The following is a 27156-nucleotide window of genomic DNA, read 5'->3' as shown; positions in this document are numbered from 1 at the left end:
GAAATTTATTCATTTCATCTAAGTTGTCTAACTTATTGGCATAAATCTGTTTATAATACTTCCTCATACTTCTAGAATCTGGATATTCTGTACTAAGGTTACTTCTCTTTTTACTGATACTGGTAAATTGTTTCTTCTCTGTTTTTTTCTTAGTCTGGCTATAGGTTTGTAAATGTTATTGGTTTTCTCATAATAAGGATCTGAACAAGAATAAGGAGTTAGCAAGATGAAGGTCTGAGTTTCCTCAGTTCTTTCACAGTTCCTGCAAAGGGGAGGGAGAACTTGGCATTTTCCAAGAGAATAAACTGTTAAGTGACCAAGAATGGAAGCCTGGAGAGCAGTTATGAGGGTATGGCAATAATATAAGTCAGAATAAGATGATGTTGGCTTGGACCACTGCAGTAGCTAATGAGGTGATGAGAAGTGATCAGAAGCAGATTATGAAGGTAGGGCTAATAGGACCTGCTGATGACTTGTACTTGGAATGATAAAGAAGAGTCATGAATTATGCCTAGTCTTAAGCCTGAATAATGTGGTTAATGGTGCCTTCATGAAATAGGGAAGACTGAGAGGAGCAGATTTGGGTTATTATAGGGGTAAGTGCAGTGGAGATGACACATCAAGAGTTCGGATTTAGACATAATGAAGAATTTGAATTTGAACGGTTAGTTAATTCAAATAATTTGTTGTTGTCGCATGTGTGTATGTATGTGGGGTTTTTTTGTGTTTTGTTGTTGTTGTTGTTTTTGAGACAGGGTTTCACTCTGGTTGCCCAGGCTGGAGTGAAGTGGCATGATCTTGGCTCACTGAAGTATTGACCTCCCAGGCTCAGGTGATTCTCCCACCTCCGGAGTAGCTGGGATCATAAGTGTGCATGACAACACCCAGCTAATTTTCGTTGTTGTTGATGTATTCTAAGTAGAGACAGGGTTTCATCTGTAGCCCAGGCTGGTCTTGGAACTCTTGGACTCAAGCAGTCCACCCTCTTCAGCCTCCCGAGTACTAAGATTACAAGCATGAGCTACTACATGTGGCCAGTTGCCTATTTTTTTTGTGTTTGCTTATCTAGGAAATTCAATCTTTACCTCATAAAGATTGTCTGTCTAATGAAGCCACTATGTAAGAGATACTCAAAATAGAGGAGGCAATGTTGTACAACTGCCTTAGCGTATAATTTCATATAAAACATTCAAATTATAATAAACCACGAAGTAGAAAGAAACAGATATATATGAATAGCTTTGTGCTAATAAGGACATTGGTGTGAAGTTATCAGATTCAGGGTGTCCCTTATACTAACAACCTTACAGAGAAATAGTCTATTTGTAGGTAGTATATGTAATGTGAATAACCAATATAAACAAACTTTCTTGGTATGATCAAAACATAGAACTCTGAAATTATTTATTTTTCTTTTCAAAAGTGATTTGTGTATAAATCAAATATATTTCAGCAACTCACAAAAATTGGGCTCAGAATGTCAGACCTCCTTTAAAACAGACTGTGATGTTAACGTTCAGCCCAAGTAGAGCAGATAAAATGGGGTCTCCTTGGAATAGGCCCAGAAGCTGACTAACTTTCAGGAGTAGAAGGATTCAATCTCTAATTTTGGGAAATGATAAACTACAGAGAAACCACTATCCTCTCCCAGAAAGTACTCTTAAGAGAGTATTAAACTGGTTAATCTATTGGACTTATCTCTTTTCTGATTTTATATAGTAAGTCTCCAAGTTAGAATAAGATTCCTTCAGTCTAAAGTAGAATCATAATATATTAAGGAATAAAGTTTTTTTAATTTACATTTTTGTTTCAGCAATCCTCTAAATAAAATGTAATAAGCATTTGTTTTAGCAAATCCTTTGAGGCCAGAGACCTTATTTGGGTCATTTATTACTATATTCCTAGCATAAGCATAGTGTGGGTACCCTGGTAGTTTTCTAGATGAATACGTGTATTAGTGAAACTTCGTAGTAGAAAGCATGGCTTATTTCATGATTGTTTTAATACATTTCTTCACTAGAGGGTGCTGTGTAAGTATTCAGCACTTTAAAAGTGTTATCTCTTTCACTTATACTTATTTGTAGGAAGATTGGATTTTTAAATTACCTGATTTAGCAAAAGCTTTCATTTGTTTTTTGTTTTGTTTTGTTTTGTTTTCAAAGCAGTACTGGTGGTATTGTGTATGGTTAATTAATGAAAATGACAGATTAATGGCAGCATTAACACCTATTATTTTTTTCCTCCTCCTTAGGAGACTTATGACCCCAATCATGTATGCTGCTCGAGATGGTCACACCCAGGTTGTTGCTCTCCTTGTTGCTAGTGGAGCAGAAGTTAATACCCAGGATGAGAATGGTTACACTGTGAGAAACATTTTTACAATGTTTCTTTTTGTTTCTGAGGCACTGATACTGTGTTATTATTATCACTAATCTACAAAAAAGAGTTTTAAGAAGTAATAATTACAAAAGGGCTGTGATATAATTGCTGTTTGTTGAAAAAAAGCAACAGTTGAAATAGAAGGCCAGGAGTGCTGGCTCATGCCTGTAATCCCTGCACTTTGAGATACTAAGGCGAGTTGATCATCTGAGGTCAGGAGTTCGAGACCAGCCTGGCCATCATGGTAAAACCCCATCTCTACTAAAAATACAAAAAATTAGCCAGGCATGGTGGTGCGTGCCTGTAATCTCAGCTACTCAGGAGGCCGAGCCAGGAGAATCGCTTGAAGCTGGGAGGCAGACGTTGCAGTGAGCCAAGATTGCACCACTGCACTTTAGCCTGGGCAACAAGAACGCAACTCTGTCTCAAAAAACAAAAAAAGAAAGAAAGAAAAAAGAAATAGAAATAAGGAATTAACTAACTCTCTTAGTCCTTAATCTTGACACACACACAAAAAAAAATGTAACTCACAGCAAAATTTGGGCTCTGAATTCTTTTGGGCTCTGAAAAGAATTCTTTTTTGTAGAAAACCCTTCAGTGATTAGCAAATAAACCATTTTATTCCATAACATCAGTTAATTGTATAAAACACTGCCTTTAAAAAAATCAATGAACTTTGCAGTCAGCTTTGCAATTACAGCTTTGGAAATATGTTTACATTATATTGTGAAATGAAGAGATTGCATCATTCCATTAATTAACTGTGTTCACTTTTTTACTGTGCCATAAATACTGTTGAACACTTTTCCTATCTGTCTCATATACACTCTTTCTCTTTAAACAATCTTCTTTTCTCCCCAACTTACAGGCTTTAACGTGGGCAGCACGTCAGGGTCATAAAAGTATAGTTTTGAAGTTGCTTGAACTTGGAGCCAATAAAATGTTACAAACCAAAGATGGGAAGCTGCCCAGTGAGATTGCAAAAAGAAACAAACATCATGAGGTATACTTCTGTATATATTAAACCTTTTTGTGGCTTATCACATTATAATTTGTAGAACTTTTGTAGTTTTTGTTAGAATTTACAAGTGTAATTATAATGTATCTGGCAGTTATTAAATTAAATTGTTTATATATGTGTATTTCCTCCAGCCAGGTAATGAAAACTATTTTCCTAGAGGATTCATCTTCTACTAAACAAGATGCACTTATAATACACTAATTTAAAAGCCCTATAAAAGAGTAATAAAATCTTATTCTGGCCCCAGGAGTAAAATTGTAATATACTATTTAAACCTTTTTAACTGGTCTGGAATTTTAAAAGTTATCCAGCGAAAGCTAGTAAAATGCCAGAGTTTGAACATGTAACTAAAACATTCTTTTGTAAGTTTAATTAATATATTAAGCAACTTAAAAATTAAATTGTTTAAGCAGCATTTACTCTTATATGTGTGACAGGGCATACAATAAAGTGATAATATAGCTGGATGTATAATCTGTCATTCAGATGTTAAACTCAATAATAAATACTTGCCATACATTAAGTTACTTTATCAATATGAACTTTTGGTCTGAAGATTACAGCTTTAGCCACAAGTCTGTAATGTCTAAGCAAGGACCAAATATAGTACAATTATAAAACTAAGTTATTTAGTTTAAGAGTTTGTAACACTGAATTCCTGAATTTGAAAACACATAAAATTCCAAAGATTCCGTCATGTAATCATCAGACCAAGCCACTTTTACTGCATATAAAGTAACTTCCTCTAACCTTTCAAGCAACCTGATAAACATGCCTGTCATTTTCCAAATGTTATTTTAATATTTTCAGAATTATTATTAGGTAAATGGTAATCACTAAAGACCTGTAGAACTTGAAAAAGGAATTTACCATTATTCTTCTAAGCTTTGAAAATTCAAAAACTTAAATTTATTACATAACATTGTTAAATTTAGAGTAGATGACACCAAACTTGAAATAAGAGGTTTATAAACATCAAAGGTTATTTTGAGTCATACATCATGTATTGAAATGAGATTTGATCTTGCATTTTGACTGATTACATGATATAACCTTGACTTCCTAATAAGTCAGATTTTAAAACTAAGAAATTTCACCATATCTTTTTGAGGTATTTAGTTAGGATTTGTATACATTTAGTCATGCTCATTATTCTCTTTCCATTTAGCAATGTTTTTAAAGTACTACCTTAATATTTAATCTGAGTCATTTTTCCAAATGGAATTTTTAGTTTTGCTTTATAGCTTACCAAAAATATTAATTACTCTCTTCCTTTAATCTTTACTATTTTTAATTAGATATACTGTTTTTCTTTTCTGACTATTATTATAGGTCAAGGAAGAATTTACTTGATATCCAAGTTACCCCGATTTGTTTCACATTGTATATATGTACCCCAAAAATATGTACAGCTGTCATATATCAAATTTTTTTAAAGTTGCTATCAGGGTAGTAAATTGTGAAACTTCTGTCCCTCTTACTTGCTAAAATTTTCTTTCTGGATATGAGGTAATCATATGGTTTCTTTTAAGTGTACGTTATATTATACAATGTTAATTATATTTGAATGGTGTTTTTTCAGATCTTCAACTTACTTACTTTTACTCTAAATCCATTGGAAGGAAAACTTCAACAGCTAACTAAGGAAGAAACTATTTGTAAAATATTGACAACAGATTCTGATAGAGAAAATGACCACATTTTTAGGTAATATAACATGTTTTAGTTCAACAGAATACCTACAAGAAAGTAAAAAATGTGTATATTTTGCTGTAGTAAATGTGGTGACTTACTTAAAATATCTGATATTTTAAATGTTTATGAGCATTTTTAAATGTCTGGGTTTTTAGTATTCTCCAGAATTTTAGAAAATGTTTATTCATTTTTATGTACTAACTCTAATGAAAACTTTAAATGTAAACTAAGTACATTAAAATATTAACAATAGGCCGGGCGCGGTGGCTCACGCCTGTAATCCCAGCACTTTGGGAGGCCGAGGCGGGTGGATCACGAGGTCAACAGATCGAGACCATCCTGATCAACATGGTGAAACCCCGTCTCTGCTAAAAAAAAAAAATACAGAAAATCAGCTGGGCATGGTGGCGCGTGCCTGTAATCTCAGCTATTCTGGAGGCTGAGGCAGGAGAATTACCTGAACCCAGGAGGTGGAGGTGGAGGTGGAGGTTGCGGTGAGCCGAGATTGTGCGATTGCACTCCAGCCTGGGTAACAACTCCGTCTCAAAAAAAAAAAAAAAAAAATTAACAATAAAACTTATTTTTAAAAGGTTCTGAAATTATATTCGTGTTCAAACAGTATTATGCCTTATTTTCTAATTATTTTTAGTACATTTTTAATTTTATAAGCTAAAATTAAAAATATACTTTTCCCCCGGAACACTGCTGTTCAGTACATGGCCAAAAATAATTCTCCCCTTACGCCATTTCAAGTTATTTACATTTTATTTATTACAATAAAGGGGTGGTTTGTTTTTCGCTTTTTGCTTTTTGTGGGTTTGTTTTTGCCTCAAACACCTGGGCTCAAGCAGTTCCTCCACCTCAGTCTCCCAAGTAGCTGGGACTATAGGTGCATGCCACTGTGCCAAGCTGAGGAGATTTTTATGTGCAAAAATTTCACAAGAAATACATACTGGCATGTATTTTCATTTTGGGGAAAGATGAGCTACATTCCTCATATATCTTCAGTCACAAAACTTCACTCATTCCTTGGATATAGCATAGGTCTGGTGTGCAGGTTGCAAATATATTCTACATTAATTCATTCTTATTCATATTCTCTTGCAATATAAATATATATTTATTGCTTGTGCATTTATAGTCTATTCTGAAATTGACATTGCTATAAATGTATATAGTTCATATGCAGCATTTGGAGATCTGGAAGTATTTTTACATGGTCTTGGACTTGAACATATGACAGATTTATTAAAGGTAAGATCTTATATAACCTACAGTGAGTTATGCATATATGTTTATTTGTTGGTTAATATAACATTAGATAATAATTCATAAACATGTCCATGAACAACTGCCAATTTACTTTTCTCCATACTTTTAGTACATTCTGATTTTAAATTTGTAATAAACATTTTAAAAATGTATTATTCTAGACATTTACATAAATTGGAATATGAAATTAGACAGTTCTTACCCACTGTCTAACCTTCATATACGCCTGAGCCCTTAGATACGAATCTGTATTTGCTCATCTTTAGTAGAATATAGGAAGAGCATGATTTTAAACCAAACACACCTGGTATCAGATTCTTGCTATAATGTTTAACCATTGAAATATGTGACTTAAAGATCTCATTTTCTTCATAAAGATAATAATACCTAGTGTAGGGTCGTCATGAAAGTTAAATCAGATCATATGCCAACCACTGTCTCTGTGCTTTCAGTGTACATTCTGGGGTTTGAGTCCATGACAGTTATCACCTAAGTGGGAATACTGCAGTAAAGCACTATTTACTTTGAAATCATGAGTAAAAAATACATGATGGTTTAATGTGATACAGTCAGAAATTTAAAATACTAATAAAACATTTTTGTCAAATATTATAGAGCTGCTTTTCTTTTAATGTAAACAAATATGAATGGTAATCATTTTATTTGAATCTGAAAAACTAGCTATGTTTATCCTGGTGAATATAGTTATTATGATACTCATTACCTATCTACTCAGTAGTATAGTTCTATATCTACATATCCTGTCCCCTCTAGAAAGTTGGAATTTGCTTGAGAATGAAGCATGTAACTAACTTATGAATACTTCACTACTTCCCCTTCTACTATTTTAATTATATGGAAAGGTGGCCTTTTTTTTCTCCTTTTATACAGGAAAGGGATATAACTTTAAGACAACTTTTGACCATGAGGGAAGATGAATTTACAAAGGTTAGCATCAGTTTCAAAAATTCCCAATATATTATTTGATGCTTTTTAAATTGTGGACCCTTTTCTTTTCTGTTTAAAATGCTCTGTTTAAAATAATTATGGATAACCATATCTAAAATTTTGTGTTAGTATGTTAGTATTAAGTTACTTTAAGAACATGTGAAGACTTACAGTTTGGGTTTTGTTTTGTTTTTTTTTTTTAGATTGTTATGATGTCTGAGCTAAAACTGATCCTTCAGTTTCAAACATGGAATAGATTTGTAATATAGAGGGCACTTAGAAATAAGAGATCGTCCTTTATGTATATGAGTATTAACACATGTCTTCCAAGATTTCCATTCGGTTCTCAAAACTATTGAGACCTATTATTTTGCCATCTTGTATTATCTCATAACATGTAGCTGCAGGATGTATTAGAAATATTTTGATAAATAGTATATGTAAAACGCAGTGATCTGGCTCCATGATCCCATTGGAAACTTAAAATTTTTAATATCACTAAAAATCAATAAGCATACTACAAAGCTAAATCCAGTATAGAAAATTTAGCTTAACACTAAAGGTAAAATAATACAAAGATAGGTCTTAATTCTCATTTATCACTGATAATATTTTTAAAAAATTTTGAAAGAAAATTTGTTTTACTGTGTTTTTTTGAAATATTACATATTCAGTTCCAGTAATTTGTTGTGGGAGTCTATCATAATTGTTATGTATTGCAAAAAATTGACTATAGTTATATATAATATCTAAATATTTTAATGCTGTAACTATCATCAATCACAGTTATAAGAAAGCCATATATTTTTTAGAAATGTGTTATTTTTCCAACATATGTCTATTTTTTCAAGATGTGAATTCATCAAGTAAGAAAACATCTGTATTGATTTTGAGTTTTACATTATTCAAGTATAACTAACTTACTGTACCCTAAAACTATTTCTGCTCAGAATGGATTTACCAGTAAAGACCAACAGAAAATTCTGGCTGCTCTTAAAGAACTAGAGGTAGAAGAGATACCGTTTGGAGAGTTGTCTGAAGAGGCAAAGCTGGAAATCAGGTAAAATTAACTTACTTGTTTATATTAACAGTGTTAAGAACCAACTGTTCTTTTATAGTTTAATTTTCATAATGTCTGAGTCATTTTATTTGATACCGTCATTTTCCCAGGGTAATAAATTTTGGAATATATACCATGTTCTAAAATTGGATGTGCTTTGTAAAGTTAATTTTTATAAAGCCATTTACCAAGAAACAAAACAATGCGTCTTCCTGTTAACTCACATAGAAATATTTTTATATTTTCATTGCATCTTGCTAAATTGAACTTCAAAAACAATCCCATGCTTTTCATAGTATATCTTTTACTCTAAAAAATCATTTTAGAAGTTAAATTGAAAATTCAAAGTAGTAATATTTTCATTTAGGGCAGTAAGAAAACATTTCTCATGTAGCTCAGTTCTATTTTCAGCCTTACTGTATGAGAAATTATGGTACCAATATGTAAGCTTCATTTCCAGTATTATAAACTTGTCAAGCAATGGTTATTAATAATCCAAATCTATTTTGAAAAAATGATATTTGATTTTATTAACATATTATAGAGCAATAAATGATTTTTTTAATTTTTGAAATATAGGTTCTTGGGGCATTTGAAACATATACATAGGGAAGTCCCATACACTCTTTACCTAGCTTTGCCCAATATTAGTATCTTTTATCACTGTAGGACAGAATCAAGTTAGAAAATTTACATTGGTACAACCCATAGAGCTTACTTGTGAGTTATGCACTCATTTGTGTGTGTGTGTGTGTGTGTGTGTGTGTGTGTGTGTGTAATTTTATCACATTTGTAGCCTTATGAAACTACTTCCATATTCAATGTACTTAACACAGGGCTTCCTCATACTACCCCTTTATAGCCACATCTATCCTTCTTCCCATCCCAACCCCTAGCAACCAATAATTTGTTCTCCATCTTTTTAATGAAGTTATTTCATGAATATGGTAGAAATAGAATCATATAGTATATCTCCTTTTGAGGTTAACTTTTTTCAGTCATCCTAATTTTCTTGAGGATCATCAAAGTTGTTGCATATATCAGTACAATAGTTAATGCCTTTTTATTGCTGAGTAGTATCCTATGGTATGTTTAACCATTTATCCATTGAAGAACATTTGAGTAGATTTTAGTTTTTAGCTATTCCAAATAAAACTACTATGAACATTCATCTACAAGATTCTCTTAGAAAATACATTTTCTTTCTCTGGAATAAATGCTGAAGAACATTTTTAGAGCATATTTAGTATATTTTAAAATGCCCAACTGTTTTCCAGAATGGCAAGACTATTTTATATTTCCAGCAACAGGGTATAAAGTAATCCAGTTTGCTTTCCATCCTCATCAGCATTTGGTATTAGCATGATTGTTTTTTAGGCATTTCTGATAGGTATATAGTGATAGCTTGTTGTGTTTTTATTTGCACTTACTAATGACTAATGATGTCAAACAGCCTTTTACTTATTTGTCATCTTTGTACTTTTTGTGGTAAAATGTCTAACAGTATCTTTTGCCCATTTTATGTTGGATTAATCATTTTTTAACATTGAGTTTTGGGAGTTATCTACATTCAAATCTTTTGTTGGATATGTAATTTGTAAATATATTTTCCCACTCTATAATTTTTCTTTTCATCCTCTTAATGGGGTCTTTCACAGAGCAAAAACTTTTATTTTGATGAGATCTAAGTTACCAAATTTTTCCTTTACAAAATACCACTTTTGGTGTATTTTTAGTTTCAAGTTAAAGAACAGTTTAAGAAATTAGGTCTTGAAGATTTTCTCCTATACTTTTTTCCTAGAAGTTTTATAGTTTTACATTTAAGTCCATGATACATTTTGAGTTCATTTTTGTAAAGGTACATGGTTTAGGCTGAGGTTCATTTTTTTGCATAGGGGTGGCTGATTGTTCTAGCACTATTTATTGAAAAGGCTGCACTCCTCCATTGAATTGCTTTTGATTATTTGTCAAAAATTAATTGGGCATATTCATGTGGGTATAATCTGGGTTCTCTATTTTGGGTTTTTCATGTGTCTATCCCTCTGCAAGTACCACATGTGTTGATAACTCTGTGTGGTAAGCCTAAATATCAAAAAGAGTGATTCCTCTAATTTTGTTCTTTTTCAAAATCATCTTGGCTATTCTAGAGCCTTTTTCTTTCCATATACATTTTAGATAAAGCTTTGTTATGTCTACAAAAAACCTTTCCGAGATTTTGGTAGTAATTGTATAAATCCTACTGATTAATTTAGGCATAACTAACATTTAGCTATGTTAATTCTACTAATTTATAAACACAGATATCTCTAAAAGTTGTAGGTTGGTTTTTTTTTTTAACTATATTTTTTGAGGCCAGGTCTCGCCCTGTCACCCAGGTTGGAGAGCAATGGCACAATGATGGCTCATTGCAACCTCGAATTCCTGGGCTCAGGTGATCCTCCCGCCTCAGCCTCCTGAGTAAGTGAGACCACTGGCATGCCCCACCATGCCTGGCTAATTTTTTTAAAATTTTGTAGAGACAGGGTCTCATTTTGTTGCTGCAGTTGGTCTCAAACTCCTAGGTTCAAGTGATCCTCCCCAGTTGGCCTCCCAAAGTACTGGGATTACAAACATGTGCCACCATTTCTGACCTTCTTTTGTTTTCTTTTATCAGCATTCCGTCATTTTCATCACACAGATCTCGTGCATATTTTGTTAGATTTACACCTAAGTATTTCATTTTCTTTGGCATAGTTGTCAGTGGAATTTCTCTTTTTGTTTCCATGTGCAATTGATTTTTGTGTTGTCACTATATTTCAGCCTTACTGGACTCTTATTCTAGGTTTTTGGTAGATTGATTGAGATTTTCTATGTAGATAATCATGTAGTCTGCAAAAAAGAGGTTAATTTTTTGCCTTTCACATTTGTATGCCTTTTTTCTTCCTTCATGGCAGTGGGTAAGACTTCCAGTATTATGTTGGATAAGAGTGGTAGATAGTGGACATTCTTGTCTTATTCTCAATCTCAGGAAAAAACCATTCACTTTTTTACTATTAATTAACTGTGATATTAGCTATAGGTTTTTTGTAGATTCTATTTGAAGATTGGGGAAGTTATACTCTACTTATTTTTCTGAAAGTTTTTATCATGAATGGTTGAATTTTTCAAATGCTTTTTCTATGCCAACTGATATGACATTTTTCTTTAGCCTGTTGATAACAGTAGATTATTTTGTTAGATTTTTAATTATTGAACCAGACTTGCATACCTGTATTAATCCCATGAATTACAAAATGAATTCGGAGGTATTCCCTCCCCTTTTATTTTCTGTAAGAGATTGTGTAGAATTGACATTAATTCTTCTTTAAACATTTTGTGGATTTCTCCAGTGAAACCATCTGGGCCTGGATATTTTGTGGGGGAAGCTTTTAAATTACAATTTGATTTATTTAATGGTCATAGGATTATTCCAGTTATACCTGTCTTGCTTTAGCTGAGTTTTGGTAATGTATGGTTTTTCAAGGACTTGGTTCATTTTTTCTAGGTGATAAGGCCAAAAGATGCCCCTAGTATTCCCTGCTATTCTTTGAATGGCTGTGGGATCTGTTGTAATACCCCATTTCATGCTTGATAATGATAATTTCTGTCTTTTCTCTTTTTATCTGTGTTAGTCATGCTAGAGGTTTATGAATTTTTTTTTCAAAGAACCTGTCCTTTTGTTTCAGTAACTTTATTGTTTTTGCTTTTAATGTCATTGATTTCTGCTGTTTTTCTGACTATTTCTTCCTTCTGCTTACTTTGAATTTATTTTGCTCTTTTTCTAGATTCTTGAGGCGGAAACCTAGATCATTTTTTAGACTTCTTTTTCCTTATGTAAACATTTAGTCTTTTACATTTCCCTCTCAGCACTGCTCTAGTAGCATTCCGCAAATTGTGATATGTTGTATGGCCATTTTCATTCACTTCTGTGTTTATTTTTATTTTCTTTGAGACTTCCTCTTTGACCCATGGATTACCTACATAACCCATGGTGTATGGTGTTTAACGTCCACATGTTTGGTGATTTTTCTCTTATCAGTTTCCAGTTTGATTCCCTGATGATCAGAGAATATACTCTGTATGATTTCAAGGGTTCAATAACTACATGTAACTGATGGCTAGAAGGAGATATAGAGAATTAAGATTTTAAAGGCTTTGCCAGGTTGAAGCACATCTCCCCAAAATTAATAGGGGTAACATGAATAATGGAAAGTCCCAAGATTAACTATATTACTATAGGATGGGACCTAATAGGCCTGAAGGATCACTAAGAGTTTTTAAGTTTATTATTAACTCAGTTTAGCTTAACAGTGTTACATGAGTAGTCATGGAAAGCTAGCACTGTTAGACTGCATTAATAGAAATACAATCTTCAGAATAAATAAGATAACAGTATTATTGTACATAATACTTACTTGTAGAGATTTTTGCTTATGGAAAGAATTTAGCCATAGCATAGACTACAAATCCTGAAAGCCTCTCCTGCCTTTTAGATTATATGATTGGCTTTTCAGTAATTTTCACCTAGATTTTATAATCCAAAATAACCTGTAATAATTGCTTTCCTTCCACCAACTAGGTAATTTTGAAATTATGTCACTTAGCTACACCATCTTATAACCAGCCTATGAATTTTTTTTTACAGTGACTTTCTCTCCCCATCTTTGAGGATTTGTGCATCAAATGTTTTTTCCTACCTTCTACCTCTCATTACACTTGGTCAGGTTAATTACATTTTACCCAATCTCTTGCTTATGTAAGCTTCTCTTAACTCATTCTTTCTGTTCTTTTATTGCTTAGGAAACTCTTTTATTTTCTTTCTTTTGGTTTCATATGAGTCCAAAAGTAACCATTTACTGATTACTAAGGGACTAAGAATAGGAATAATGTGGAGAGGATGTGGAGAAATAGGAACACTCTTACACTGTTGGTGGGAGTGTAAACTAGTTCAACCATTGTAGAAGACAGTGTGGCACTTCCTCAAGGTCCTAGAAATAGAAATTCCATTTGACCCAGCAATCCCATTACTGGGTATATATCCAAAGGACTGTAAATCATTGTATTATAAAAACACATGCACACATATGTTCATAGTGGCACTGTTTACAATAGCAAAGACCTGGAACCAACCCAAATGCCCATTGATGATAGACTGGACAAGGAAAATGTGGCACATATACACCATGGAATACTGTGCAGCCATAAAAAACGATGAGTTAGTGTCCTTTTTAGGGACATGGATGAATCTGGAGACCATGATTCTCAGAAAACTCACACAAGAACAGAAAATCAAACTCCGCATGTTCTCACTCATAGGCAGGTGTTGAACAGTGAGAATACATGGACACGGGGAAGGGAGCATCACTCACGGGGGTCTGTTGGGTGGGCCAAGGGAGGGACAGCAGGGGGATGGGGAAGTCGGAGAGGGATAACATGGGGAGAAATGCCAAATGTAGGTGACAGGGGGATGGAGGCAGCGAACACATTGTCATGTATGTACTTAATGCAACAATCCTGCATGATCTGCACATGTACCCCAGAACCTAAAGTACAGTAAAAAAAAAAAAATTCAATAGCCCATGGATCCAAAAAAAAAAAGAATAGGAATAATGCCTGTGCAGAGGACAAATCAATTTTTTTGCCTCTAGAAGCTTTTAAAATGACATATAAGTTCCCAGTAAGAAATCTTCAAAGATACTGTTAGTTCCTCAGTTTCCTCTAATCTTACTTTTAATATCAGCTTAATATTATTTTCTGAGTTTTCTTTTTTTAGTTAAGAGTATCATATTTTATTTTTCCATCGATAATACAAATACTGTTTTTTATTTCAACATATTCCAGTTTGATTTTTTCCTAAAATAATTTTATAAATGATGATTCTATATCTAAGATAAAACTACCCTACATGTTAGTAGAGACTTGGATGTTATTCGGTAATTGGTTTCTACATATATGTTTTTAAAATATACTAGGGTTTGTAACCATGATTTATGCTAGTGGTTCCCTTACCTGGCTAAGTTATCAGAATGACCTAAGGAGCTTAGTGTGCATACTGACCATTGCCTGGGACATGACTGTATAGAAAAATTTTATTGACTACATGGATAAATGAGTTAATGAATTATAATATCCTGTATTTGCAAATGCTGTGGTATTGTCAGAAGCATAGTCAGTCTAAAACTAATATTGTGATTATGATAAACATTAATTAAACATACGAACAATAGATTGCAATGTTATTTTGGAATTCAGAGAAATATTCCAGGAAACAATATAGAGGATCCTAATTTCTTAAAAACTTTATTTCACAGCTTAAATTATAAACATTCCTCATAGTAAAATTCCCTATTCCCATATCTCCATTCTTCTTCCTTAACATACCTCCTTATAGCAGCAAGATTTATATTTAAAATAACACCTCCTCATTGTTTCAAAATAACATAATAGCTCTTAAACATTTAAATGCATTGTGAAGGATTTCAGTTGTGAGGACTTAAAATCAGCACACCTTCCTAAATATCATTGTTCATTTTCTTGCTTTTTTTCTTTATTGTTTCTCTGAAGGAGTGTTTTAAGTTCTAAATGACTGGCTTGCAAATTAAATGTTTTTATATATCTTATTTGTATGGTGGCAGAGTTGCCTATATGCATTTACTTTATGGGATTTAATAAACTTAAAGAATGTGCAGAATCCTGAATGGTTCACTTATTAAAAGCTACTGAATTTTTTTAAAAAAATAAAACTGGCAGACATATATTCTAGGAATTTGACCTGGTTATTAAATCACAGACTTTGTTTACATGCTGTTATGGAAAAGGTTTTACTTACCATTTGTTCAAAGTCATTCTTTAAAGAAGAAATTAGTCATTAAGTCATAAGAAAACTAACAGCAGGAAAAGTTGAACTGATTGATTATAATCTCCTGGTAATGTAACTTCAACAATTTACTGATTTAAGATAGTTTTCTTCTATGTGCCAAAATCTTCTAAAATAATCTGTTACAACAATGCATACACACACTGCGTTTACTTTTTTCTGCCTTACTATGCTTGCAGAATTAAAATATGCAATTTAAAGCCAATGCAATGGGGTGTGCCTGTAGTCCCATCTACTTGGAAGACTGAGACAGGAGGATAACTTGAGGCCAGGAGTTCAAGACCAGCCTGGGCAGCATAGCAAGACTCTCTTTAAAAATAAATAAATAAAGTGCAATTTAAAATTTTAATATCCATTATGTTGCTAATTTTAGCTATTTTGGACAGAAATAAGTTTTCATTCACATTTGAAATTTTTAACAGTTTCTGTTTATACCCTTTGTCTGAGCTGACATCCACTTGAATGTGTCAAAAGCATCTCAAAAACTGTGTCCATCAAGGAAACTGCTACACTCCAAAATATCTACATATATGTAAGATTTTATGTAAAAGTGTGTATTGTTCATTCCTGTCATTTATAAACATTCTAAAATTGGAAACTCTAAATACTGAACATCAGGAAAATGGTGAATTCCATTCCATCGTATAATTATTTTTTCATCATTAAAATTATTTTGAAACTTAATGTCATGGAAAAATACTCATGATAATTATAAAAGGCACAATATAAATGGTCATGTGAAGCACAATGTCAGCTATACATATATGTCCATATGAAAAACACTGGAAAAAAAATGTGTATTATAAGAAAATATTCTGAGAGAAAATAGTACCAGTCATTGTCTTTGAGTGGTAAGATTGTTGATGATTTTAATTTTTTTCAGATATTCTACAATGAGCACATAATACCTTTGTTTATAATACCTTTATTTAAAGTATAAATTTTATCTTAATACTTGACTTCAAATTTTTTAAATGGCCTGTTGTTTTAGTTCACTTATACTATAGCATGTTGTAGTACCAAATAATTTCTAAATCGAAGTCACTTATAAAAACAAAGTTTATTTCCTAATCATCTAGATCGTGGGTCAGCAACAGTGATCTTGTTATTCTAAGAGTAGACTGAAGGAACAGTCTCAATCTGGGACATACTGCTCTCATGGGAAAGAGGAGAGAGAGAGATGCCAGGATCATTCAGTGGCTCTTGAAGGTTCTGTTCAAAAGTTACACAGTAACTTCCAATCACATTTTATTTGCTTAAGTAAGTCATATGGTCAGGCCTCACGTTATTGGGGCATGAATTATAGTCCTCTGGCAAGGTTTGGGGGACTGGTGGTAGTTAGCTCAGTAGAAAAGACATGAGAATTTGACAAATACCTATGTCATATCTGCTGATTTGGAATTTTTTAAATAAGCACCAAGTTATCAGGGCTGCCACGTAAAGTTGTGTAGCTTGTATACTGTACGGCTGTAATGGAGAGGCACCATTCACATAGTGCGAATGGCACAATGTAGAGTTTTGTTTTGTACAACTTGTCTATTCATATTCCGTGGCTCTGAAAATTATATGTCACAAGAAAGGTATATATATTTGGTATTCATTAAGACTAATTTTGCTAGTAATAAAATTTGCTTGTTTGGACTTAGTCTTACTATCTTAAGAATAAGAGCTGATATATTTACATTCCACATATATATGTGTGAATCACTGTCTAGAATTACATACCTGCTATCAGTTGATACTTTAAATGATAATTCTCAGTGGATCTTAATTTCCTTGAGGTCATAAATTAAATATATATGGCATTAGTGAATTACTCATTTAGCAGTTTTTTTATTGATAAGTTAAATTTGCATATTTAAAGAACACTGAAATCTAAGTTATAAATAGTGCATGGAAACAAAATACAAGTAATCACTGCTGTTGCTTTTGCAGAAATGTGTCATACACTCTAAGTTCTGTGCTTTCCAGAGTAAAGATCAGAAAGAAAATAGAATAAAGAAGAATTATATATTCTTTGAAAATGGTTTTGTGAATACCATTTTTATTGATAAATAGAACAAAAGTTTTTCTGCATTTTTTAATTTTAGGTTTGCTTGTTGAAAGCAACCATCAGGTACTCTTTATTCTAAATGACGATTATATGTATTATGTTTATAAAGTTTATATTTTCTAAAACTACTAAAGGGAAACTGTTAATTTTTTTCATACTGATAGCTGGGAGAAAAGACTTGTTGTCTTAAATGAAAATACTATATACATCCCAGTAATGTATCTTAGAAATTTGCTGTTCATTTCATTGGAGGCTGACATTGCTTGCTTTTTATAACGTTTTCTTCTAGAAATAGAGTGAAACTTTGTATAGTGTGTAGTCAAAACTTCTATGAATAAGAATTTCTGTGTGGGCTTAGAAGTACATTTTGAGGGCTAGGTATGGTGGCTCACGCCTATAATATTAGTACTTTAGGAGGCTGAGGCAGGTGGATCACATGAGGCCAGGAGTTCAAGACCAGCCAGGCCAACATGGTGAAACCCCATTGCTACTAAAACTACAAAAATTAGCTGGGCATGGTGGTGAACACCCGTTATCCCAACTACTTAGGTGGCTGAGGCACAAGAATCACTTGAACCAGGGAGGCAGAGGTTACAGTGAGCCAAGATTGCACCTGCACTCCAGCCTGGGCAACAGACTCTGTCTCACCAAAAAAAAAAAAGTACCTTTTGGTCCAATAATAGTAGTTTTTATTGCATTTTTATTTTAGTAGATACTGTTAAATGACTCCCCAGAAAGTCATCTAATGCACCTGTCAACTCTTGATATTAATGATCTCCTTAATTTTTGTCATTCTGCTAGGATGTGGCATCTTATGGATATTGAATTCCCATATTTATTATCCATATAAATTTTGTTTTTTTCTTTTTCTCTGAATTCCCTGTTAATAGTCTTGACCAACTTTTCTGTTGGGTTCTTTGTTGTTTCTTCTGTCACTACATCTAATCTAGTCACCAGTGATTTCTCATTGCCAAAATCAATATACTTATTTATTATGCTTAATCTTTTCTCCTTTGAATCTGTCCCCTTCATTGCCATCCATAACAACACTTCGCTTCTGATTTTTTTCTACTTCTCAGGCGACGTTTCCTTTAGTGGGTTTTTTGTGCTACCACTCTCAACCCTCCCTTCTTCACAATACGTCCTGTGGTCTTTGTGATCATAGTTTTGATTTCTATTGGAGACATTGCCAATACTACTGTGTTTGTGCTCCTTCACAATTCAAGGAAAGACTGAATCTTGGTTATAGGTTAGTGAAAATAAAGACATTTTTCCCCCTTTGAGGTTCACCAAGTCTAAATTGTATCTATCTTCTTAAGTCTTTAGAGCCCGGAATAAATACCATTGCAAGACCTTCGTTTTCTACCATCCGCATGTCTCCTCCCCACTGCAGTCATCATAATTATGTTTGCTTGAACACTAGCCATGTGCTAGACACAATCCTAGGTACTTATTGTACATTGTCTTCTTCAATCCTGCTGTCTCCATTCTAGAGATTTGATTTGGCTTAAGATTAGTCTTGCCCCAAATCATAAAGCTAGTAAGTGTGGAAGCTGAATCCAAACTCATGTTGTCTTTTGACTCAAGAGCCTGTGTTCTTAATTATCATGCCATAAGGTTTTATTTTATCCCAATTCACTGTTTTCTCCACCATCCGCCACCAAATTCAATTCCTTGCTTGCCAGCACCACCTTCCATGGAAACCAAAAAACTGAAAATCATCATAGATTCTTCCTTTACATGTAATCCATCACCAAAATTTTCAGTTTATTCTCCTAAAGGTTTCTCAAGCCACTGCTCTACCTCCTCCCCACAGTAAGACTGCCACTGCCATATACTTAGTTAAACTTTCCTTTGTCATGTCTTGGATATATTTATCTGTTGGTCACCTAATTATTCTGCTTCCATTTTTGTGTTCCTTTTATCCACATCCCTCCCCAAATAAACATTCTCATTTAAATATCTAATTTTCAAATTTCCTATTGAAAATTTCTTAGTAACTCTACGTCATCAAAAAGATAAAATTCAATTTCCTATACTGACACAAATTTCTTTTAATAAATGATTATATCCAGTCTTTTCTCTTACTACTTTTCTATAATTTGTATTTTAATTACACCTTAGCGACCTTTACCCCTGTACTCTTGCACTTGCTAGAATCTCTCTTCCTTACCTCTTGGCAAACTTATTCTTCAACCACAGACTCAATTCAAGTATTATCTCTGTAAAGCATTTCTAATTCCCTACTCCCTCCTTCTCATGTGATATTAAATTCATTCCCCCTAAGTTGTAGATGTCTCAACTATAAAATAGTACTAACAACATCTGTCCTACAGGGGTTGTTAGGAAGAATCAAAAGAAATAACAAATGTAAAATAACTAGTTCAGTGTCTTCACATAGTAGCTACTCAAATATTGATTCTTTTATCTTCCTCTTTCATGTGTCCCCGTGAATAATCAAGCTGTAATTGTATATCTGCATCCTACCCTGAACTTTAAGATCCTTCGGACTGGAGGTTTGTTTTTCATTTATAACCAATGCCTGTTTCGGTACCTAATCCATAGCTATTCAATGAGTTCTTTTGGAAGAATCTAATTTTATGACTAGATATTCAGTAACTAGCCTAGTAGAATGAAGCAAATTGCTCTTATTAGTGATTCCGGTTTGTTTGATTTGTTTGTTTGTTTCCTTTCTTTAGTGGTGATGAGTTCCTGAACTTTCTTCTCAAATTAAACAAACAGTGTGGCCATTTAATAACAGCTGTACAGAATATTATTACTGAGTTACCTGTAAATTCTCAAAAGGTATTCTATAAAAGTTATTAAGTGAAGAAAAGTATGAACACTGAAGAACATTCCAGATAAGTTCATAATTCAATAATTAGTACTGATTTGGTAAAATTATATCATTTGCTCTGCAAAATCGCATAAGATCTAAGTAAGTCAATTTGTTTAATATTACTCCTTTACATACTAATCTTAAAATTTTGTATTCTTGCCCTCAAGAAAAGTAAAATGAGTCAGACCAAAAATTAAACTGATCCATGTATTGAACTTACCATGTATGTGTTCTTAAAAAGGATTTAACTGTTTAAAATATAAAGTGACAGGAGACCCAAGTGAAAATGGAAACAACATTGTGTGTTATTTAAAAACTGTATCAATAAAAGATTTTTTAATAAAGGAAATTTAGAATAGGAAGACCGTAAATGGCCAGGCATGGTGGCTCACATTTGTAATCCCAAAACTTTGGGAGGCCCAGGTGGAAGAATCGCTTGAGGCCATGAGTTTGAGACCAGCCTTGGCAACATGGTGAGACCCTGCCTCTACAAAGAATTTTTAAATTAGCTGCGAATGATGGCATGTGCCTCTAGTGCTAGCTGAAAAGTAGCTGGGCATGATGGCATGCACCTGTGGTCCTAGCCAGTCAGGAGGCTGAGGTGGGAGGATCATTTGAGTCCAAGAGGTTGAGGCAGTAGTGAGCCAGGATTGTACCACTGCACTCCAGCCTGGCCGATGGAATGAGACACTGTTTCCAAAGAAAGAAAGAAAAAGTGTAAGTGGCCTGCAAAAGCAACTTACTTCATGTGATTAGCTTTTAGCTGTTTTAGTGAGAATTTTTAAAGGCACTTGTTTTCCAGTGATTTTTATATAACATTAATTAATGTGGGAATCATGTCGTTTTTAAAACCTTCATGAACTGATTTGTTCATCATAAATATTATTTGTTCATCATAAATATTAATCTCCATATAGAAAGTTATATATACATATATTCAGGAAATGCATTTGGCAAGCTCATTTGATTATTTTATAAAATTACTTATTTTTGGTGTCAATATCCTAAAAAAAATGCTTTTCAATGATAAAATTTAATATTTAAGAGTGTTATATAATCTTTTTGGATGTAAAGTTGTGAAAAGTTGCTTCCATTCTTTAATGTGGGATTTTTGAAAATATTAACAGATAGCACTGGAATGGGCTTCTCCCCAGAATTTTACTTCAGTTTGTGAAGAACTGGTTAATAATGTTGAAGATTTGAGTGAAGAGGTCTGCAACCTAAAAGACTTAATTCAGAAGGTACATATTTAACATTAAAAGCAGGGGGGAAACTAAGGGAAATGATTTACAGCAAAAGGTGTTAGACAATGAAGCAATTCTGGTAAGAGCAACAAATGGAACACTTAGACAAGTGGGAAAAAGACAGTTTCCAAAGGAAGAAATATACATAGGAAACAGACTTTGTTAGTCATTAAAGAAATACATACTAAAAGTAGAATATGTCATTTTTATCTTTTCAATTATCAGAGAAAAATGTATTACCACCAATTTCTAGTTAGAGGTCACTAAACTTATATTCTTATGTGAGACTGGTAACACAAGCCCTTTCAAAAACAGTTTGGCAAGATGTGCCAACTACCATAAAAAATTTGTATATTTTGATAATATTTTGTCCCAAATTGTATGTGCCAAAGTATTCTCTATACTAGGAGAATAACTTAATAAATCGTGCTATACCTATTGTTATAATAATATGCAGTTGAAAAAATAATGAAAATTAAATATCAGCTGGTTAAAGATATGAAATTATATCTGTACATTATTACTTGTATGTAAATGTGCAGATAAAATAATATTAAAATGAAGTATTTATTGGTTCTGTTAAAGAGACAGGATTGTGGATGAAATACTTCTTTAATTTTCCAGACTCTCTGTAATATTTTTATAATTTAACTGTTTTCTAAAGAATATGGACTTTTTTGGTTCTGGTTTTTTACACATACAGAAAAAGTATATGTCTGTATTTAAGGACAGGTGATTTTTTTCACTTTAAGAGATTGGCTATAATAAAACCTAAGCTGTTGGAACAGGAACCTTACTTCTCAGCTCTTTATCTGTTTAATAAATAAATTTGATGTCTATAAAGCTTTTGTGAAATATTTCATTTGAAGGTTAGATTACACTACGTTATTTACATAGCTTCAACCCATAATTCATTTAATATTTTCATTAATATTTTATCAAAAAAGTTCTTTTCTTCAAAACAGACTTTATACATGTTCCAAGTATTAATAGTTTGTCATTCTAGCTATTAATGGGTTAAATCAAAAGGAGTCTTTTTTTCTTTTTTTGATACTGAGTCTCGCTCCATTGCCCAGGCTGGAGTGCAGTGGCATGATCTTGGCTCATTGCAACCTCTGCCTCCTGGATTCAAGCAATTCTCCTGCCTCAGACAGACTACCATCCTGTACCACCATGCCCAGCTAATTTTTTTGTTTTTAGTAGACATGGGGTTTCACCATGTTGGCTAGGCTGGCTTTGAACTCCTGACCTCAAGTGATCCACCCGCTTCAGCCTTCCAATGTGCTGAGATTACAGGTGTGTGTCATCACACCTGCCCCAAAAGGAGTCTTTTAAAGTGAGAAGAAAGTTGTGAAGCAAATTCTGTTATACAAAATAATAGCTGAGAAAGGACATTTTTAAATGAGGAAATGAGTACTGTTTCAGAAGTCTTATAGAAAATAATTTCTTTCCAAAGAAAGGGGCATCTTAGAAATTGTATTATCTCTGACATTTATTCTTTCAGCAAATGTAAGACTGCCTGCTATATGTCAGGCACCTGTGTTACACAAGCTACATCTTGAACTTACTGACAACCCAGAAAGTACAGCACCATTCATCATCACTACCTCCATCTCATCTAGAAGAATCAAAGGAATGAATTGATTTGACTTAAAAATGCTGTTTTTCATGGGGATCCCAGGGAGTTTGGAAGCATATGTAGAAAGATATTTCTTAGAAAACATCAACCTTTAGTGTAGGAAATTTCCTAAAACATATTTGCTTCAGGGTTGTTTACTAATTTGGTTTCTCTAAGATAAACTAAAAACATGGGAGTGAAGGGTAAGGGTATGTGTATAGGATTAAAATGAAATTAGAAAAACATATTTTTGTTAAATGAGTGAAATTAAGAAACTTTGCTATAGGGACTGACTCTAAAGCATAAACAATTCAACCAAGTACCACAATATTTATTTTAATAATACATACATGTTAAGAGATTTTCATTGTTCTTTAGCTAAATAGAAGATCTTTTTCCTGTGACCCTTCTCTATTTAGAATTTGTGCATTTCTATATAAGAACTACCCTTGAACACATTTATTAGTTTATAATAATGGCAAATACAGTTATTTGGGCAAGAAAGTCTTAATTTTGGAGCAAGCTAGTGAGTGGGTTTTTCCAGATTAGTCTTATACAAGTAGTAATCATCATAATGAGATTTGATTTAGAGAATTATGAAGGCTTCCAGATTTGGAAATATGCTATCATGGCTGTTAAGCTTATATTATTTCAGAGATTTACCAATAATAATTGAAGGGAATCTTTTTTTAAAGAAAACATGAGTTATCATAGATAAGTGTATGGAGGTAACAGAAAGAGGGTGGGAGAGGTCAAGGCTAGACTTTAACACCACATCACTCTCTTTCAAGCCAGCACACTGACAGGCTCCTGTCAGAAAGGGTCATTCTAAGTAATTGGTTAGTAAAAGGAATGACTGTCTCAGGATTCAGTAAATGGAGCATCAGTGTCAAAAAGGAATCTGTTGCTGAATGAAGCCATTTGGAAGTTAGACCAAGAATATGGTATTAATGAGATTGGCGTTGGAGTCTGGTTTTCTGCTATAAATTTAAAATTAATTTTGCAAGCTTTTTAATTAAATATTTACACTGTAGAATTTGGAAGTCATTTTTCCTGCTAATGTTGAAAGTATTTATGTCACCACTCTAGCACAGGATGTTTCTAGTAAATATCACTCTATAAATGTGCCTGATTCTTTTTATCTTTCAAGGATCTTTGGTTTCTGCTTATTCTCTCTCCTGCCCCACCCCCAACAGCCATCCCTCTCCTCTCAGCCATCCCTCTTTAAGTCTTTTCTCTCTCTCACTTCCTCCTTCCCTGCCTCCCCCACCCACCACCACCACACATACATTCACAGATACACACACTGGGCACACACACACAAGTAGGGGAGAAAGGAGCTTCTTTAGCAAGAAATTTGTATCTGACAATTTAGAAACTGGGTACTATACTTTCATTGCTGAGAAGTACTAAAAGAACCACTTAAGCTTTTGTTGACATTTGTTACTGCAATTATATTTAAAGTATTTGTAATTTTTAGTAGAGACGGGGTTTCACCATTTTGGCCAGGCTGGTCTTGAACTCCAGACCTTGTGATCCACCCGCCTCAGCCTCCCAAAGTGCTGGGATTACAGGCATGAGCCCTGGCTGAAACAGAAACTTTAACATTAAAGGTGCTTTATCTCATAAGATAAAAACACCATTTTAAAATGTGATCATCTATGGAAGCATATATTTTTAATGTGAAACTAATAATTTACAGTGATGGGATTCTAATGAAAGACTGTCTTTCAAGACATATATATATATGTTTATTTAAATCTTCCAAATAAACATATATATATATGTTTATTATATATGTTTATTTAAATCTTGAGTTGCCTACATCTAAATCAAGTGCATTGAGTTAACATGGATATTATATTTTTTAAATCAAAATGTTTTTATTATCAATCTATTATACAGTAACTCTTTTCTTTTTCCATACTAAATATTAGTTGCAAAATGAACGGGAAAATGATCCAACTCATATACCATTAAGGGAAGAAGTATCTACATGGAATAGTAGAATTTTGAAGAGGACGGCTATTACAGTATGCGGATTCGGTTTTCTTTTTTTCATTTGCAAGATAACTTTCCAGAGAAAATAATTCAAATATTTGTTTTAAGTTATATATATACATCTTATTTGAACCATCCAAAAATCGTTGCTTTTAACTATTTGGCACAATATAACCTTACATTCTTGCCAGTATTCCATAGGAAACATTTTGACAATGTAATGTAATTTTTTTTTTTAGTTACTCTGACTTACAAATACAGTTTGTTATATTTTATGTTCACTTTGATCAGATAGTAAATTATAAGTAATACTTTCATTTGATCATATGTAAATCACATTCAGAATTAAAGTTATATTTAATATCTTTGACTTTTTAAAAGTGTGCTTATTTGTCATAGTGTCTTAGAGAATTAGTAAAGTGTTCACTAATTAAGAGCTTTCTTTTATTCCTTACTTTCCCCATTCATTATTATGTAATAAAGATTTTTATTGGAGTTTTTTGTTACATTATGAGGAAATTATTAATTTTGAAAGTATCTAAGAGAATACAAAGGATAAAGGTAAAATGTTAAAATTTTGAATTGTGGATTAAATCCTTAGGAAAAGTATTTTAAATACAAATTAGAACAGCAAAAAATTAGACACTAGTGTTGAAAGTACAAAGTACATTAGAATCTTTTATGTTAATTACTTTGAGGAACATACATACTATATAACATTCTTAGGAATGTTTGACATCTTATTTGACATCTTATTTATCATATCTAAAAAAGTAAGATTTACAAAATCAAACTGATGATATTCAGATTTTTAAAGTGAAGTTAATAAAGAGGCCCAATTTCACAGAATATAGTATTTAAATCTTGCCTGACTTAGTGCCATACTTAAAACAGATGCAGTTGATCTGCACTTGTTTGAGAAATAAACAAAGCAAAGATAAAGAATTGTGGAAAGGAAGAACATTACAAGGAGCTATAATTAGTAGCAGTTTCTGTTCTTGCTTATAGCAAAACGACAAGATTTGAATCGTGCTTTTCCTGAGAATATGCTCAACCAGCTATCATTGGAAAGTAATCACATTATGAATTGGTGCCTGACATTTTAACCTAACTGCGAAATAGCAAGGCATATTTTTTTCTGGTATTTCCTCATTTAAATGAGTCTTAGAAGTTCTAAAGGAACTTCTTTTAACACACGATGTTTCACTCCCAGCACAGTGCTTGGGTAAATAGAAATTATTGAATAAATCTTAGTTTTAGCTTCTGTTAAAAAAATAAAAATCACTCTAGGAAAATGACAGACATACTATCAGATTACCTATTTATTGATGGTCTTTTTCACCTCAGTTCATCTTTAAGATAATGATGTTTCTTCTGTTGGCTGGATAGGTCACTATTTTTTTTTTTCTGACAAAATCAAAACATCTTGCAAATATTAGGACAAACTGTGAAGATGTGAATTTATAAAATGTTTGCTTTCCAAAAGAATTTGTCACAGAATTCCATAAATGGTGACTTTTTTCTTTCCTTGACAAATACAGTGTGATTTTTAGATTACAGACTGAGAATAATTGTAGCAGCATTGTTGTGATTAGTGAAGTTAGTTCTACGAGCAAAGTATCAATAGAATGAATATTATTTTTCTTGTAACTTAAAATTGGTTATTTTATCTAGAGCGTAAATCTCTTCCTACTCGGATTATTTCACCTGATCACAGTGCTTTATTGCAGGAAAGGGGGCATTTATTGCTTCTGGAATATCCATTCTTTTATAACATGTAATTCAGTATAAATCATTTTTCTTCTCTTCTTCAAACAAGAAGAGAAGAGGACTTAAAGTAAGTCTCCCTTAGAGACTTCCCTGAACCACAGATACGAATGTTTTCCACCAAGTTTTAATTCTATGCACTTGAAAGTAGTAAACCTTAATTAAAATTAGTTGGTATATTATTTTTAATTAATCTGAATTAGAAAATGTTCCTATATCTTTAGAACCAACTTAGGAACAAAAATAATCTATTTTGGGGATGTAAGTATCTTTCAAAGAGAAACATGCTTACTTGTCCCATCTTGCCACTATCTTTAAGTGGTATGTTTAGTGCTCTTTGGAAATCTCCTTACATTTCTCTGAT

At 32.8% G+C, this 27156-nt stretch overlaps 1 protein-coding gene across 1 annotated transcript in view; it reads left to right on the top strand.

Annotated features, from left to right (window-relative positions):
• ASZ1 (ankyrin repeat, SAM and basic leucine zipper domain containing 1) overlaps positions 1-25478 on the top strand; it is a 63815-nt gene extending 38337 nt beyond the window's left edge. The window contains exons 5-13 of the mRNA XM_002751777.6: positions 2252-2363; positions 3248-3382; positions 4983-5107; positions 6274-6349; positions 7259-7315; positions 8266-8375; positions 20023-20128; positions 21290-21403; positions 24962-25478. Of these exons, the coding sequence (XP_002751823.1) occupies positions 2252-2363; positions 3248-3382; positions 4983-5107; positions 6274-6349; positions 7259-7315; positions 8266-8375; positions 20023-20128; positions 21290-21403; positions 24962-25114 (988 nt within the window). The 3' untranslated portion in view covers positions 25115-25478. The remainder of the gene's footprint in view (positions 1-2251; positions 2364-3247; positions 3383-4982; positions 5108-6273; positions 6350-7258; positions 7316-8265; positions 8376-20022; positions 20129-21289; positions 21404-24961) is intronic.
• The last annotated feature ends 1678 nt before the right edge of the window (positions 25479-27156 follow it).

The sequence above is a fragment of the Callithrix jacchus genome, chromosome 11 (genome assembly GCF_049354715.1).
Source record: "Callithrix jacchus isolate 240 chromosome 11, calJac240_pri, whole genome shotgun sequence".
Taxonomy (NCBI): Eukaryota; Metazoa; Chordata; class Mammalia; order Primates; family Cebidae; genus Callithrix; species Callithrix jacchus.
Note: the sequence above shows the minus strand (reverse complement) of the source record. Positions and strands in the feature narration are given on the sequence as shown.